General features: G+C 34.5%; 2 protein-coding genes across 2 annotated transcripts in view; both read right to left on the reverse strand.

Annotated features, from left to right (window-relative positions):
- Nucleotides 1-388: 388 nt before the first annotated feature.
- LOC107754896 (iodotyrosine deiodinase 1-like) lies at nt 389-4,412 on the reverse strand. The gene is made up of 5 exons (XM_016571515.1): nt 4,203-4,412; nt 2,612-2,815; nt 2,299-2,458; nt 949-1,105; nt 389-836 (listed from the first exon to the last, which is right to left on the reverse strand). The coding sequence occupies exons 1-5, from the start codon at nt 4,384-4,386 to the stop codon at nt 654-656; spliced, it is 888 nt and encodes a 295-aa protein (XP_016427001.1). The 5' UTR covers nt 4,387-4,412; the 3' UTR covers nt 389-653.
- Nucleotides 4,413-13,168: 8,756 nt separating this feature from the next.
- The window catches only part of LOC107754900 (protein phosphatase 1 regulatory subunit 14C-like), a 15,341-nt gene continuing 10,766 nt past the window's right edge, over nt 13,169-17,743 (reverse strand). Inside the window, exons 2-4 of the mRNA XM_016571520.1 lie at nt 16,674-16,757; nt 15,497-15,529; nt 13,169-14,079 (exon numbers count right to left, since the gene is read on the reverse strand). Coding sequence (XP_016427006.1) covers nt 14,005-14,079; nt 15,497-15,529; nt 16,674-16,757 — 192 coding nt within the window. The 3' untranslated portion in view covers nt 13,169-14,004. The remainder of the gene's footprint in view (nt 14,080-15,496; nt 15,530-16,673; nt 16,758-17,743) is intronic.

A 17,743-nucleotide genomic window follows, 5' to 3' on the forward strand; every position in this document is an offset into this window, starting at 1 on the left:
TATATATATATATTAATTCCGCAGGTAGTATTACAGGTATTAATAGTACCTGTATATTTTAAATGCAATTAATTAATTTAATATATATATATTAAAAATTATAGAACAAAGTGTTTATACTTTTCGGTTGAATTATCCTACAAATAGCTTATGCATAGTTGTCTCTGCATAAAAAGATGGGACAGAATAAAGTATTTCAATATCTAACTAATGACACACTTCATCTTCAACTATATATGCTTTGTTACAGTAATAACCCTATGGTGGACTGTAATTTAAATTTTGCATTATCTTGCAATGACTGTAAAATAAACATGAAGCCCTTTCAAATATGTCAGTAGTGTAGAAAACACCATGATGCATTAGCATGGGAAACTACAAACATGTACTTTACTTAATGTGTTGCATAAATCACAGCAAATTCATAATACATAAAGCGTACATTTTATGAGCCATGCAGAATGCGAAAGGAACTGTGTCCTTATGTAAACTATTACTGTACCATCCAAATTCATGGTAAGGTATAATAAAAGTAAAGCAGTAAGATGAGAACATTTGGTCTGATTTGAATAGCACTTGGTTCTATATATTCAGAACTGGTCGGTGAGTTGGTCTTTTTATGGCATTACATTTGTTTATAGCCGCTGATAATCTCACACAGTCACCATGATGTCATTTAGGTCCTTGCGTTTGAGGTCAGGCACTTTGGCGTCAGATGCAGGGTAGCCAACAGGAAGCAGCATTAGAAGCTTCTCATTGGCCGGTTGCTGGAGGAGGGACCTGAGCTGTGGGCTGCAGTTCAGAGGCGTGGTCGTCACGGTAACCAGCCCCACATTCTAACACAAAAAATGTGAACAATGCAGAGAACAATAGAATATTACATGTCATTCAAATCAAAGATCCACATTTTGCTAAACAGATGTTTGCTTTGTGTTTTTTGCGTCTGACCTGCAGAGCAGCCAGCAGGATGCCACAGGAAATGGACACGCTGATTTCATTGTAATAGTGAGTCTTTTTCTTGCCGCTGGGCAGAACTCCACATGTCTGCTTAAACACTAGAATCAGATACGGAGCCACATCCAAATACTCCTTCACCCAGTTTGTCCTGTGAAAGATACGTTTAAGTCTAAGTAAGACACACTACTTGACCCTCTAACACTAGCATTTCTATTTCTATTCTACTTGTTTTCTTTTTGTTTATTAGAAAAAATGACCCTCTAACACTAGCGTTCTCTGTATACTTGTTACATTTTTATTATTTATTAAAAATGAAAAACATGTACATGTACTGCGTTAGACTAACTGGGACTATTTACAGTACTTTATTGCTCTTTTGTTGGTTTTGATTGCTGTATGTTTGCTGTATGATGTATACACACACACACACACACATACACACACAACTAAAATGGAAGAAACCGACCACAAAGGGGCTCTAGTAACACAGGAGTTTATGAAAACATTGTACACATGTAATAATTATATTAATTATCAAATATAACATCTATATTTATCTGTAAATCCTACCAAAAATCCCACCAATAAATAATATTGATAAAACTATGTAATAATAATAAATTATATTATATATTACAGTGTATAGTATTATCAATGCTATTTAATTTGATAACTATTTAAATTACATAAATATTACTATTTCAAAAAAATATGTTTATTATATTACTGTATATAGTATTACAACAACAACGACAATAATAATATTTCTTATAATATTATTATTAAATTACTTTGTATAGTGTTATAATAATAATAATACCATCATATCATTATTATTATATTACAGTTTATTATATTATACATATTATTATTTTATACATAATATTATTAAATGATTGTGTATTCTATTTTACCTATAATATAATATTCAATAATAATTATTGTTTTTTACAATAATAATTAGTTTTATAATTTATTATAGTTATATTATTATTATTATTATTGGCATCTGTTTGAAACAAGGTTATCCATTGTAAAAAATAAATAAGATGGAAAAAATGTAACCATAAGGGGGCACTAATATCATAGCTAAATGCATTTTAGTCAACACATTATTATGATAACATAACATATTATTATTATTATGAGTCTCAATAACATACTCATATTATTATTATGAGTCTCAATAACATACTCATATTATTATTATGAGTCTGTAATTGTTATATTCAATTTTTAACACATAATACTAGTACATAGTAATAGTACAGTAATAAAAAACTAATACATATTATGCATACAACTATATATTATGTAGTCTCTTGTCTATTTGAAACACACCTCAGTTTCTTCAGGTCATGGACCCACTTGTCTCCCATCCTTTGCTTGTAGTTGATCTCCTCCTCCTCCTCAATGATCTCTCTGATCTTGTGTTTGACATCTGCATCAGACACCACCACAAACGTCCAGGGCTCAGTGTGAGCTCCACTAGGTGCAGTGCCTTACACACACACACACACACACACACACACACAAACAGACAGTAAATGAGTGCTGGAGACAAAGGTTTGGCTTTGGATTGTTTTGTCTTTTGAGCTGAATTGGGATTTGCCAAATCAGACAACAAATTCAGCCCTGATTGTGATTGCATTACCTGCAGTGCGTATGACATTGTCAATCACTTCTTTTGGTACCGGTTCTGGACTGATGAAGCGGACAGACCGTCTAAGATTCATGAGCGAGTAGAACTTCTCCGAACGTTCCAGCGTCTCATTAGCAGAGTACTGAGCTGGGGTGTATGGAATATGGGGTAGGTTTTCTTCCTCTGTTGTGTCTAGCCAATCATCCTCCTCCTCCTCTGTGCACAGACAATCGATTGAGTCACCAACACCAATAAACAGAAACACAATTTCACAGGAATAGTTTACTGGATTAAAGGAATAGTTTCAGTGGATTCTCTGCAGTGAATGGGTGCCGTCAGAATGAGTTTTTAATCAGCTGTTTGGACTCTCATTCTGACGGCACCCATTCACTGCAGAGGATCCATTGGTGAGCAAGTGATGTAATGCTACATTTCTCCAAATCTGTTCCCATGAAAAACAAATTCATCTACATCTTGGATAGCATGAGGGTGAGTAAATGATTCATTTTTGGGTGAACACATTTTTTTTTTAATTCTCTACTCTTTGTCTTTTGTTTTGAAAATGTTATGTAATCTAATGGAAGAACATTGTCATATATGAAAATTATGATTGCATATATATGCAATTATGAAAAAATATTAACAGTATATAAACAGTGCACATAATTGTTCAACAGACATTAAAAGGCCATTTTGAAAGTGGGCTGTAATAGAGCATGTTGCAACATCTTAAGCAAGACTTGAACCTTTGCATTCGGTTCAAAACTTTTTTCCCAGCACAGAGTTCTTACCTTCTTTGAGATCTCAAACTTTAAGATCTCTTCAAAAGTTCTGCATCAATACGCTCGACTTGGTGCCCACTTCAAAGACATTTTGCTATTGTGTGGAGGTTACGGTTGCTTTCCACTCTTGTACTGACTCGAACCATTTGTTCCTTGAATTGATGCTTTACTGTTTTACATCCTGGTGTACTTTTGTACAGCTTATTAGTTTTGCATATATATATATTTTTTATATATGCATAAGAGGACTTATGGTGGGGTTTGCAGATGTTTGTGGGAAATAAAATATTTTTGCAAACACTACATTTAATACTGAAAACATGTATTCATTTTTAAGATAAAATTAGAAAACATGTATAGACAGGACAGTGCATGCAAAAGTTAAAGTTAAAGTTAGTGATCGACCGATATTGATATTTTATAACCGATACCGATACCAATTATTTGTGTGTTTATGTGCCCGATAACCGATATGCAGAACCGATATTTATTTACTGTTATAAAGTAAATAAATGACTGAGTGAAGTAAGTCCATACTTCACTTTGGTTTTTCCTCCTTTCAGCCATCTTAAAAAAAAAAAAGTGTTGAAAATTACCAGTCTTTCATGTTAAATTTAATCTTCACATTACAACAATAAAAAAACATTTTATTTAAAGCATCAGCAGCAACACCAGTATTAACAATAAGCAAAATAAATGTAGAAGGTCTAATGTTTTCAAATGGAGAAAATAAATAAAGGAAAGGAGAAAACCACGATTGTCCCTTATTTTCCTTTTCTGAAGTTGGCAACCCTAGATGTGAGTGTAGTGGTGGAGAGTACCGTTGTGTTTACTGCTGATTTCTGTATCATCCTGCAGATCCTCGTCCACCCACGGTCTGGCTGGCTGATCTGAACGCTCCTGCTTTGATCTGGTCTGTCTCCTCTGGGAGTTTTTGAAGAGAAACCCGATAATCACACACAAAACCGCCACGAACACCGGAGTGAGAGACGAAAACACCGCCATGATGAACGAGTGAAGTCTGAAGAAGGAGTTTCACTCAAGTTCACTCAAAGGGGAGGGACTCACTTTCTTCTGTTAATATTAAACAGCTCCCAGGGAACATATACACACACACTATTGCACGATTTGATTATCACACACAATAGTCATTCATTTATCTGTAATACTTTTAATAATTATAAACTTAGTTTAGAATGATCAATTATTTAATATTGTTTTAATCTTAACAATAATGTAATAATTAATAAAAATCAATATAATATTCATTCTGCACGTTATATCGATGCGTCGTCAGTAGTTGGCGACAAGTGACGCTCTTTATGAATGAGTCATTGAATCATTCATTCAACCGATTCATTCAAAGACGTGAGTCAGTCAGGAACGAACAAGTGAAGTCTTTTTATGATTCAGCCGTTGAATATATGAACAACGATTGGATTCTTTGGTGACTTTGTTTGGAAATATTTTCGTTGGCAGAGCGAAACGGACAAAGTAACAATATCTTTGTAAGTTACTTGATATGAACTTCTTGTTTATTGAACTGTTGTATAAAACTAAAAGCAATATCATGACCGTCGATATATATCGAGATAATTTCGATATGAGCAGTGATGAACAGTTCTTGCTTGTCTAATACTGCTTAAATATATCTTACATATTAAATATATATAGGCTAATATATCTAGGATACGTGAAACATATATCTTAATCAAATCATATTATTGTATCATAACGTATGATAGTCTATAACAACATAAATTATTACTGTATAAATAACTCATTTATAATGAAATAGGCCTACTGATTCTGAAATGCAAAAATTTATTAATAAATAAATCATATTAGAGGCGCTGCTGTCTCATTTAAATCTTTTTAAAGCATACTTAGCATCAAAATCAACAAACAAACATATTTTTCTTATAACTGTATGGGATTTTCCCAAGAAAAGACATGAATATCTAGTGGGCCTAAACAACATGCAGTAAAGTAAATTACACATTACAGACAGAATTATTAGATGTTTAGGGCATATTTCATTTTTCACTGATGTGTTCAGACTGGAAGAAATCCACCACAAAAAACAGCTATTGAAAAAAATCAAACAAATATCAGAGCCACAGTGCTGTTGACACGACATTTATTAATTTAATTGAAAATCTCTCTCACACACACTCACCATGATATTATAATGTATTCACATTTGAATGATGAGCTCAAAGTTAATTTAATGATATCAGTCATAATAGCAGATAAAAATAACAGTCCTTCCCAGAGGTGCATTTCATATCACAAAATGAAAATGGTCTGTCATTACTGCACTTTTGCAAATGATTACAATTTCCCTGTGGAGACTAAAGAAAACGTGCGTTCTGATATGCAGTTAGCAATATGAAAGCTTATATTTACTATAGGATTTATGTTGTCATACACCATTGATGGTAATTTAAAGGTCATGCAAAGGACATTTTGTAGTAGATGTTGTTCTGTTGTTGCTTTTATTATCACTGTATGGTGTTTTTCTCAGACATGAAATAATCAAAACAGATGGCAGGTGGTATATTCACTGTCTTGACTCTGTCTGCAATAGTGTTGTTGCTTCACACACACACACACAAAGGCACATGTTTACTTGCATGTTTTTAAGAGCTCTTAATCTGCTTTACAGTAGCATCTGTGACCACGCTAGCATATCTGACCTGTATAAACCTGTATATCAGATCAGTGTATGCCATTAAATGCACATAGAAGAATAGTTCACCCAAAAATTTAAGTTTTCTGAAAATTGACTTACCATCAGGCCATCCAAGATGTAAATGAGTTTGTTATTTAATCGAAACAGATTTGGAGAAATGTAGCATTCCATCACTTGCTCACCAAAAAGTTTTCCGAAAATTGACTTACCATCAGGCCATCCAAGATGTAAATGAGTTTGTTATTTAATCGAAACAGATTTGGAGAAATGTAGCATTACATCACTTGCTCACCAATGGATGCTCTGCAGTGAATGGGTGCCGTCAGAATGAGAGTCCAAACAGCTGATAAAAACATCACAATAATCCACAAGTATGCACACCACTCCAGTCAATGAAGCGAAAAGCTGTGTGTTTGTAAGAAACAAATCTATAATTAAGATATTTTAACTTTAAACTATTGCTTCTGGTTTCCATAATCCATAATAACACCTCCTCTAGTAAAACAACCTATGCCCTGTTGTCCTCTCACATCAAAATCCACTCACATAACTGTTTAGAACTGTTTTGGCTTGTAAACTTGATCTGTGCATATTTCTCTCCTGATTCAGACGGGATGACTGGAGAAAGCAATATTATGATATAAAGAGGACTCATATTAACCCAGTTTGAAGTTTAAAAAAAAATGTCGTGATATATTTGTTTCTCACAAACGTGCAGCTTTTCACTTCAACATGTTACTTGATGCACTGGAGGTTTACATGTGGATTATTGTGATGTTTTTATCAGCTGTTTTATCAATTTAACATGTTTTATAATTTTATTTTTTAAGATATGAAACATACAGCATCTGAAATGCAATTAATCTCTGACATTATAGAAAACACAGTGAAAATGTCAAAACATGCTGTTATTTTGACTGTTTACTGATTCAGCCTTGACGCTGAACACAGTCATGCTGTGATGGTTAGAAGATCTCAGAAACTCATTTGCGATAATTACATTTCAGTGTGAGGATAACAAGTGTGTCTGACACCCAATTTCTATTTGAAAAGGGAGACGAATTCCTGCCCAGTCAGATTTCAGCATCACACATCCATATCACAACCATTTCATGCTGTCCAATCTCAGCATCACCCTAAGAGGGAAATATGCAACCTGACTGAACCCAATACGAAAGTAATAGAAGTAGTAAAAAAAATATTTCATATAATAAATATCTAAAAGTATTTAAAATGATCAAAAAGTGTGTGTTAAGGCACACTTATTTTGTACTCTAATCTAGCATGAACTACTTTGCAAGTTAAATGTCAAAGCTGAATTGCAGCTATTCAGTGTGGCTTTGATAATAACTAAATGACTCATTTTGACTGAACAGTTTGGTCTATTTTTATCCCCTAAACTATCGTAGTTTCATCATAGTTGAATAGAAAACCCTCTTCATTGCCACTTTATAGTCATGTTATTGTAGCACTGATATATATGTCCATTGGACTATAGAAACAGTTCCTGGAGTTTAACTGGTTGACCACACAAGAACTTAACTGGTTGACTTGAAACACAAGGTCATCGGTTCAGTGTGAAGTCTCTTCAACTATGTGCACTTTTGACCTTTTGGACTTTGAGAATAGAAAATACAATTTTTATGTTCCTACTAGATTTAGTTTGTTTATTAATATCAGTCCAACTGTTGACACAGTACATGATCAAAGCAGAATTCAGTCTTTTTTTTTTTTTTTTCATAATTTCTGAAAGTAATTTCCACCACAAAATGATGTATTGTGTTTTATAGGGCTCTATGGTTCATTTTTACATTTTATATTTTCATTTTATTTCAAGTTTTAGCTGTTTGTTTTTGTCATTTTTGTTAGTATTTTTAGAATTAAAAAAATATGTCTATGTAGTTTTCATTACATATGAAGAGTTCAGATGCAAAAGCGTCTTAAGTGCCGTCTAAAATGTTCTTCTAAAATTGTCATTTTTCTCAGGCTCCTGTGTTTATGTTCAGTTATTTTACTTTAATGGCAAAGAAAAGAACCTATTCATTGCCATTAAAGTGAAATGATTAAACCTACACATAGGAGCCTGATCAAAATGCTCATTTTAGAAGAAAATTTCAAACAGCACTTAGAGGCTTTTGCATCTGAACTCTTCATTTTATTTTGGTACTTCAGCTTAAACTAAGTGAAACTTAAAAATGTTGCCTTGGCAGCTGAAATAATTTTTTTATTTTGTTTACTGTGTATTTTATTTCAGGTAATGAAAATGCTTTTATGGTTTTAGTTTTAGTTAACATCATAACCCTGGTGGAAAATAATAACCCTGGTGGAAATTATTTTACATTTTTAAAACATATTTTAAATAATTTTAAAACGAAATGCAAGTCTCCTTTGTCTCGCTAAGGCTAAAACACTTTATTAGAGGTAAAATTGGCTGGTAGATATTACAGCATAGTTTTTAATCTATAAAACTGTACTGATGTAAATATTTTTTCACACAGTAATAGATTTTCATAGCTTACTGAAAGTCTGGGACAAGAAAGGAAAAAGAGCAAAATGTGACCTTCATATAACAAAAATAAAAAAAATGTAGAACTCTCTAATAAAAACTTTTACTGAAAAACTACAGTGATAGTCTTATAATAGTAGCAGTCTAGTACAAGTGTAGTAGTGCTGGAACTGAAGGCTGCTGTAATGGCTATAAAGTGAATGGAGTCTGATAGCACTAGTAGTGTTCCAGTACTTACATGTCTCTAGAGACAGACTGTGTTTAATGGAGTGAAATAAACCAATTACAGTACACTCACACCATACGCACGCAGACGCTCACGGTCACGTGACAGCAGTGGGATTGTATGCCTGTTCCTGAAGAGCTTTCAGGCCCGGCGTTTCTCCACAGATCTGGGTCAATGCTGGGCAGTTTAAATATTAACCAATAAAAACACAAGACTGCATCCGCTGCTCAAAATCTATTGGCCTCTGCAAGTAAGATTTTCTTCAAAAATAAAACATGATTAGAGTTTGCAGTTAATGGTCACGTGTTATCTATTTAAATTAACTGAATTCAGTTTAAGTCTCTTGCTTATAGATCTTGAAACACTAAGATTATTGTTCTTGTTTTCATGTCTAGGTTTCTGTGTATCTTCAGATAAGATGGTGGGTGAAGGTTTATTGGAGTAGCCTACTGTTCTTTTGATTATCCTAGAATACACCAGTTTTTCAATAGGACGTTTCTTCTGAGCAGAACAAGCATAGAGTTTCAACATATGTTCTTAAAACACTAGTTTTTCAATGACTCTTTCAGAGGCTTCGCCAGTTATTGGCGAGAAGTGTCTTTATCATTGATTCACTCATTAAAACAGATCCGTTCAAAACACTGACTGATTCAGGGACGAAACGAGTGACTTTTTATGAGTGAGTCATTGAATCACTTACTCAACCGAATCGTTGAAAACATTGATTCATTTATCCTTGCGTTGCAGAGGGGTAACGATTATGCTGTTGCTTCCTTTGGAAGTATTTTATTTTCGTTTAGTTTGCGGTTTAACTGGCAACATAATGTCTAAAACTTAAAGGGGTCATATGATGCGATTTCATTTTTTCCTTTCTCTTTGGAGTGTTACAAGCTCTTGGTGCATAAAGAAGATCTGTAAAGTTGCAAAGACTAAAGTCTCAAATCCAAAGAGATATTCTTTATAAAAGTTAAGAGTTGGCTACCAGAAATCACTTACTCTGCCTTTAAACTACTTGTATAAAAGGAATATCACACTCACAATCGCTCAACAGCACTCTTATTCATGTGATATTGCTGATATGTAAATAATCATACAGGCACATGTATGTATGAATGTATCTATCTATCTATCTATCTATCAATCTATCATCTATCTATCTATCTTATCTATCTGATCTATAATCATACTTGTATATCATATATTACAATTATCACAATCATTTTTGCTGAGCACTTAACTGAAAACTGCATTAAACTGTCAAAGAAGCTCATTCATTGTAAATAGATTCATTTTTAATGATTCATGTAACATTTAGCTTGTTTTGATCAATGAATAAATTATGTCTCTTTGGGACAGTTTTCAGAAATGCACAAATGCATGAATGAATATTCTGTCTTCATGGTGGTTCTGGGAAAGGCAGAGAGGAATGTGTATTTTAAATTCTGCTGCATGTGGCTTTTTAATCTTCCTCGCATGGCAAACCACTGATTGCATTGCTGGATGGATGCTACGGTTCTGTCTTCTCCTGTCCTCTGGCACACACACTCTAAAATTGGCATGATAGATATAAGAGAGTTAGAGAAACAAATGAATGCGACAAGAGCAGGGTGAAAGAAAAAGACATGCAGAGAGGACAACAGTGCAGGAAAAGAGCAACAGAGTTGTCTGTCGGAAAACGAAGTGGGAGGATGAGCATGCTGACCGGTGCTTGATTTAGAGAATACATCAGAGTTAAACTGGGCTACCTCGGTCAGCCCACATCACATCTTAATATGATGCTATAATGGTCGACAACAGAACTGATGACAATCAAATTAGGCCTAATGGCTCGTTTACTTGCATAGAAACCTTGATACCCTTTCAGTCTAGATTGTTGATTGTGCTAAATGGCATTTGAATGGATTGTGTTGCACATCTGGAGGGCGCAGATCCAGAGCACGCGCCTGTCATTAGACATTCTCCTCACATACACCTCCCAGTCTCAATTATGCCCCTTGTGAACTCGCATGCAGAAAGTGGGTCAGGAAATTTAAAGGGAAAGCGTTGCTATAAAGTCTCATGTGTTTATGTATCTGTTCTCTCATAAGATGTAGATGAGTTTGTTTCTGGTTTGGAGAAATTTAGCATTACGTCATTTCTTCATCAATGAATCCTGTGCAGTGAATGGGTACCGTCAGAATGAGACATTTTTAACTTAAAACCATTGCTTCGACCAAACCAAATACGACTTCTCTAACCATAATATTGCAGCATATTTTCATTTTTTGGGTGAACTATTCCTTTAAAACTAAACAAAATAAAATAACAAAAAAAATAATAGTTCAGTTTTTACATTCTTACTCTGAAAAATCAAAAGCTACCAAATATTTTGGTAAAAATAAAGTAAAATTGAGCAATAATAACCCATATTTGTACTTGACTGCTGGTGTTGCACGAACATGATGCTTTACTTGAACTGAATTTAATTCAGAAACTGCATAGCTGGTGTCATATACATTCTAGAAAACAGAAAGGAAATATGTTTGAATATGTATAAGAATTATAGACAAATGACAGATCTGTCCACATTATGTAGGGAGGATTTGTAAGAATCCTAATATGGACAACAAGACGAATGGGTCTTATGAGCGGATAAATACATTTTCAGGATTAATGTGACATGTTCAGTACTGAGATGCAAATTTGTGACTAACAGAACCCAGAAAGCAGAAAGTTTTTCACAATGCATAACTGCATAACACACACCTTACGTATGCATGTTTGTAGTATGAGAAGATATGTTATGCATTTGTGTGAATAAAATTAAGCGAAGCAGAAGAACGTGTATATAACAGTTCAGACATTTTGCCTTTATTTTAAATAGAACAACACAAAAGACCACACTTTACATATATCTAAAAAGCAAAAAAACAATTTAAAACACCCAAAACGCAGTTATACGGTCAATAAAAATTAATAAAAAGTTGTGAATTTAATATTTATAAGAGTAATACTTGTAATAATGTATAAAAAGACAAATCATCGCTTAAGTAAGCGATCCAAAACGTTCCTATCATGCCAATAAAACATGCATAAATAAAGCTTTCGTACACTCAAATACATCTCTAACATTTTAGAAACAAAAAGTAAATAAAATAAAAAAAAGAGATCAGCCTAAACCCTGAAAGCTCTTCTCTGAGAGAAGGATCAAAACATACTTGAAAACACGCAAACTCCTTAAAATCCACAACGATATTTAGATGCAGGCCGACAGAAATGGATAGCGGAACAGAAGATTCATCCAGAGTCAAGCGCGAATCTCTGTTTATTTTTGCCCTTTTTCTCTCGGCCTGCAAAACACATCGTCCATCCACGCTGTAGAGGGTTAAAAGTTTAAACAGCACCATAGTTTTTCCCCTGGATTCCTTGTTATACAACTTACACCACCAAACACAAATCTGACCCATGAGTATGACACCGAATGACATGAAGATTATAGCGAAACATAATATACATGTACCAATTTACACCAATAGCACTTTATAATATGCTAATATTCAGCCATTTTAAATTCTTTGGCAGCCTCCAAGTAAAATCGTATGAGGAAAGGGAGATAAAAGCCTAGATTTGAATGATTTAGTGCTTTCAATAATGGCTTGAGTCAAACTATCCAGCTCGATCATTAGACGAACACTTACCATCATCACAGTATGTCTGTTAATAAGATCTACTCTCATGCAGCCCTTGTTGACTTATAGAAGTATTCAAAACTCAAGCTATGTTCGCAATACTAGTATACTACGCTCAGCTACTAATTCAGCAGTATACAGTATGTATGCTACATTACATGAATGCATTTGCCAAAATATGCAGTGTATAGTTTAGAATACTTCCACAATTCAATGCAATCAACTCTACATTTTCAGGGTATTTAGTGTGTACTGCACAGTAAATAGTATACTAGTATTTAAAGGAATAGTGCACCCAAAAAAAAAAAAATGCTGAAATTTTACTCACACTTAGGCCGCCAAAGGTGTAGATGAGTTTGTTTCTTCATCAGAACAGATTTGGAGAAATGTAGCGTCACATCACTTGCTCACCAATGGATCCTATGCAGTGAATGGGTGCCGTCAGAATGAGAGTCCAAACAGCTCATAGTAAACATTATTATGGATTATGGACTTATGGACAGAAGCAATGGTTTAAAGTCAAAACATTTTGATGGATTAGTTTCATACAAACACAATTTTTATCAGCTGTTTGGACTCTCATTCTGACGGCACCCATTCACTGCAGAGGATCCATTGGTTAGCAAGTGATATAATGCTAGATTTCTCTAAACCTGATGAAGAATCAAACTCATCTACATCTTGGATGGCCTGAGGATGAGTACATTTTAAGAACATTTTCCCTTTTTGGGTGAACTATTCCTTTAATTCCGAATATAGCCTTATTTCTTTACTTTCTGTCAGCACATCCCACCCAAAATCTTTGAACTTTTATCATACCACAATCATGTTCACTTTATGAAAGTAGTTATTTTAGCCACAGACCTTTCAAGAACAGTTCAATATTCTTGAAAGATTAACATTGTTATGAAAAAAAAAAACAGAATTATGATGGTCATATGACAGACCGATATGTATTCTGGCCAATTATTATTCATGACCCTAAATATTCCATTATGCTTTGCTGAAGAACAGATTCTAGGGAAGAATGACTGTTGTGCAAATTTATGGAATTTAACTAGACAGATATTGTGGTGAATATCACTGCTGATCCAGGATCAGATGATTGGAAAAAGACTAAAGACAGTTATTTGGGGAAAAGAAATTCAATAGGCTATATACAATAGCTTTGTAGTCAGTCGTGGTTCATAAAATAGCTGTAATACTGCACCAAACAGTGTAATAATGTGAGGACAGGAACATCAGACTGTCCCGCGCGGCTGCTGCTGAGATTGTTTGATTATGTCCCGGATGAAATTTGCACTCTTGGATTTATTGTCTGATCTATGGGAAATGGATGACTCAATTTAAGTGTACTAAACAAAGTCAGGGTCCTTGGAAAATGAACTCTAGTATATTGATTCTGGGCCAGACATGAATCCTGGGATAGGGAGTCCTTGAGGGCTGTATGAGGTCGACTCTATGCTGAGTGATGGATTGTGGGACCTGTAGTCCAGGTAGCTGGATTGTCGTTGGCATTGTCGAGCACTTAAAAGCTTTTCTTCTGCGGAGCACTGAGTTTTCTCATTCCTCTTATCCTGCCGAGGAGCTCACGCACAAAGTCCTGGTGAAGAGAGAAAGACAGAAGGAGAGAGTGAGACAGATTGTGTGTCGTAAAATTCTTCCATTCTCTCCTGCTCATTGACTGTCTGTGTGAGTGTAAAGCCTGTGGCTGTAGGTCAGCAACAATGCTGCAAGGTCATTGATTTGCTGACTATGTGGTTGGTTTTGACAGCGGCGAGCACACATACTCAAACAAGAGCACATGTTAGTGTTTAAGGGTCTGTGATTAGATTAGAGAGGATTGTAAGTGTGTGTGTGTGTGTGTGTTTGCTTTTCATTTAACATAAGATAATGATGGATACACTGAGTGCATTTTATGTGTGTATTTAGATTCTAAAGGTAAAAATTACATTTAAATGTTTTTTTTAATTAAAAAAAGTAAAAATTGTTACAAATTCTTTAAAGAAATTAATATTGTATTTTTATTTATTTATTATTAATATTGTATTAGATTGATCAAAAGTGACAGTAAAGACATTTATTCATATTATATAATATTAAATACTGATACATTGTTTTCAATGTTGCATATCAGCATATTAGAATGATTTCTGAAGGATCATGTGACATTGACAACTGGAGTAATGATGCTGAAAATTCAGCTGTGCATAACAGGAATAAATTACATTTGAAAATATATTCAAATAGAAAACGGTTATTTTAAATTGTAATAATATTTTACAGTATTACAGTTTTTACTGTATTTTTGATCAGATAAATGCAGCCTCAAGTGAACATAAAAGAGATGTCTTTCAAAAATTCTTAAGGACCCCAAAATTTTGAACCATAGCGTGTGTATAACAAAATAAAATATTAGAATTTTGTTAAAAATAAATAAACAAATGGAGTATAAATATAATGGTATTATATAAAAAAAATAAAAACAACAGAAGTACTTCCAAATTTCAATAATCAAGTAAATGTGTGTTTCAATTAGAGCAAAGGCATCTGTATGTGTGTGGGTCAGTGGGTTATTGTGTCTACGGTAGCTCTTATGCATTATGATTTTCATAGTGTTGGATGAATTCTTTGAGCACACACATGTTTTCAGGTCAATGCACTTCTATGAAATCCACTAGCATGCCCTGAAGCTGTGCGTGTGCGTGTGTATATGCATTTGCAGTAACCTCATAAAAGTTACTGATATGAAGTACTCATGCAGTGAGTCATGCGAGCCACATACACTGCTTGTGAACAGCAACCAAAACTGGACTAATTCTATGTATTTATTTATATATATTTGACTACTGTTTTGTCGCTGAGACATATATGAAAATATAAAGCAGCGTAATGTGGCTATAAAGCTTTTGCTTTGTGAGTGCATCCATGATGCCTTAAAATATTGTCTATGTAGGCAGATCAGTAGGCTTTGGAACAGTGCTGTGTGTTATGGGCCTATATTTTAAGTTAGGACTTACATCAGTGGGCTTGTAGCAGTCTGACAGTGATTCCTGAGGGACAAAAACAGAGAGATATCAACCAACTGAGACACACACCAACAACTTTAGAAGCTTCAGGATTTACAGACTTAAACATAGACAGAGTGAATTCTCAGCTAGGGGTGGTGCAGTCCTGGTTTTTAATGCTTAATGTGTTGTTACATAACTGTGCACCCTCAAGGGGGCGCTAGAGTTTCTTTTATATATCTGTGATATTAAACCAGATCTGATTATTCAGCTAGCTAGTTATAAACATGCCGACTATAACTTTAACTAATTACTCCGCAAGATTCTCTTCATTCCAACTAAAACTAAATACTTTCAGTCTTAAAGGAAATAGTTCACCTAATGAAAATTTGCTGTAGATGTACATAATGATGTAAATGAGTTTGTTTCTTCAGCAAAACAGATTTGGAGAAATATAGCATTACATCACTTGCTCACCAATGGATCCTCTGCAGTGAATGGGTGCCGTCAGAATGAGAGTCCAAACAGCTGATAAAAACATCACAATAATCCGCAAGTAATCCACACGACACTAGTTCATCAGTTAACGTCTTGTTAACATCAAACCGTTGCTTCTGACTAAATACAAGTCAACAATCCTTAATATTGCTTTCTCAAGTAAAAAAAAATCATCTCATCTGAATCAGAAGAGAAATATGCACAGATCAAGCTGCATTTATAAGTAAAAACAGTTCAAAACAGATCTAAACAAATATGACTGTGAATTTTGATGTGAGAGGACAACAGGAGATGGACTTTTACACAGAGGGAAGTGTTATTATGAATTATGGACTCATATTTTGGCGAGAAGCAATGGTTTAAACTTAAAACAGCTTAATGATGGATTTGTTCCTTACAAACATACGCAGCTTTTCACAAGACGTTATTGATGGACTGGAGTGGTGTGGATTACTTGTGGATAATTGGGACGTTTTTATCAGCTCTCATTCTGACGGCACCCATTCACTGCAAAGGATCCATTGGTGAGCAAGTGATGTAATGCTAAATTTCTCTGATAAAGAAACAAACTCACCCACATCTTGGATGGCCTGAGTGCAAGTACATTATTCAGCATATTTTTAGTTTTGGGTGAACTAATAAGAAAATGCATTCTCTTACAAACACATGCTCACACATCACAGGACTTTACCTGTAGTTTTATGGCTCTCTCGTCTTCGCTGTTCACCTCCAGGAGATCATCAATGCCTATCTCCACCTCTGGCATTTCCTCTTCCTGTAGAAGCAGAGACCAGGCGACATTAGTGGAAGTGAACACATCACACAGTGAGAAATCACAAATGAGACTTCTTTTGTGCCTAATTTTGTAATGAAGTTTGCAGTTCGGAAACCACCAAGAATTAAAAAGAAACCCCCAAGCAATTAATTTCCCCTCTGGATCCTGTTCTTCATTAGTGCAGAAATTCTAGCAGATTGGATGGATGTGGTCTAGATAAAATCAGCAGCCAAGAAATTCTGAATTATATGTACATCAGAACCATTTAGGAAGCTGTCTCAGATCATCAGGAAACACTCTGAAGGGTCATTAACCAGAACGCCAGAACGTGCCAGTGATGACAGACAGAGCCACACAGACAGGATGAGATGAGCTCTATAAATACACTTGCTTCTTTAAAGGTGAGAGAAGGAGAGGGAATATTTTCCATGTAGCAATCGGCTTGTTTGGCAAATGAGAGAGGTGGAATAATACACATCATCCATACACACAATCATTATGAAACAATATTTGTCATTTCTGTCTGAGTGCCAGGGATTGTGAGTGTTTCAGCTAATTCTGCATTTGCTTGGCAGATCCAAAGACAAATCCAGGACTCGCTGTACAGATTTACCCCACGTTACCCTGCATTATGTCTGATTTTTAAAAATGTATTTATTTAGGATTTGAAGTGTTTTCATATACTTTAGTACAATGGCACTGATTTATTGTAATGATGCTGAAAATTCAAAATGTTGAAAATTTGCATCACAGGAATACATTTTAAAATACATTCAAACAGAAAAAGTTATTTAAAGGGGTCCTATTATGCTTTTTCACTTTTTTAATTTTAGTCAGTGTGTAGTGTGTATGTTTGGGCATAAAACAGATCTAGAAAGTTACAAATCTCAAAGTCCACTCCAAAGGGAGATATTTCGTTTTTTAAAAATCCCTTTTCAAGAACTACAACGAACGGCTCGTTTGGACTACAGCATTTGTTTTCCGGG

This window comes from Sinocyclocheilus rhinocerous, unplaced genomic scaffold, assembly GCF_001515625.1.
Source record: "Sinocyclocheilus rhinocerous isolate Xijiao unplaced genomic scaffold, SAMN03320098_v1.1 scaffold2788, whole genome shotgun sequence".
Taxonomy (NCBI): domain Eukaryota; kingdom Metazoa; phylum Chordata; class Actinopteri; order Cypriniformes; family Cyprinidae; genus Sinocyclocheilus; species Sinocyclocheilus rhinocerous.

Excerpts from the sequence above, each read along its gene's own strand:
- LOC107754896 (XM_016571515.1), bottom strand. The coding sequence starts at position 4,386 with ATGGCGGTGTTTTCGTCTCTCACTCCGGTGTTCGTGGCGGTTTTGTGT. Across the intron at positions 2,816-4,202 it reads AATCAGCAGTAAACACAACG|AGGAGGAGGAGGATGATTGG; the intron begins GTACTCTCCACC and ends GTCTGTGCACAG. Across the intron at positions 1,106-2,298 it reads CATGACCTGAAGAAACTGAG|GACAAACTGGGTGAAGGAGT; the intron begins GTGTGTTTCAAA and ends TATCTTTCACAG.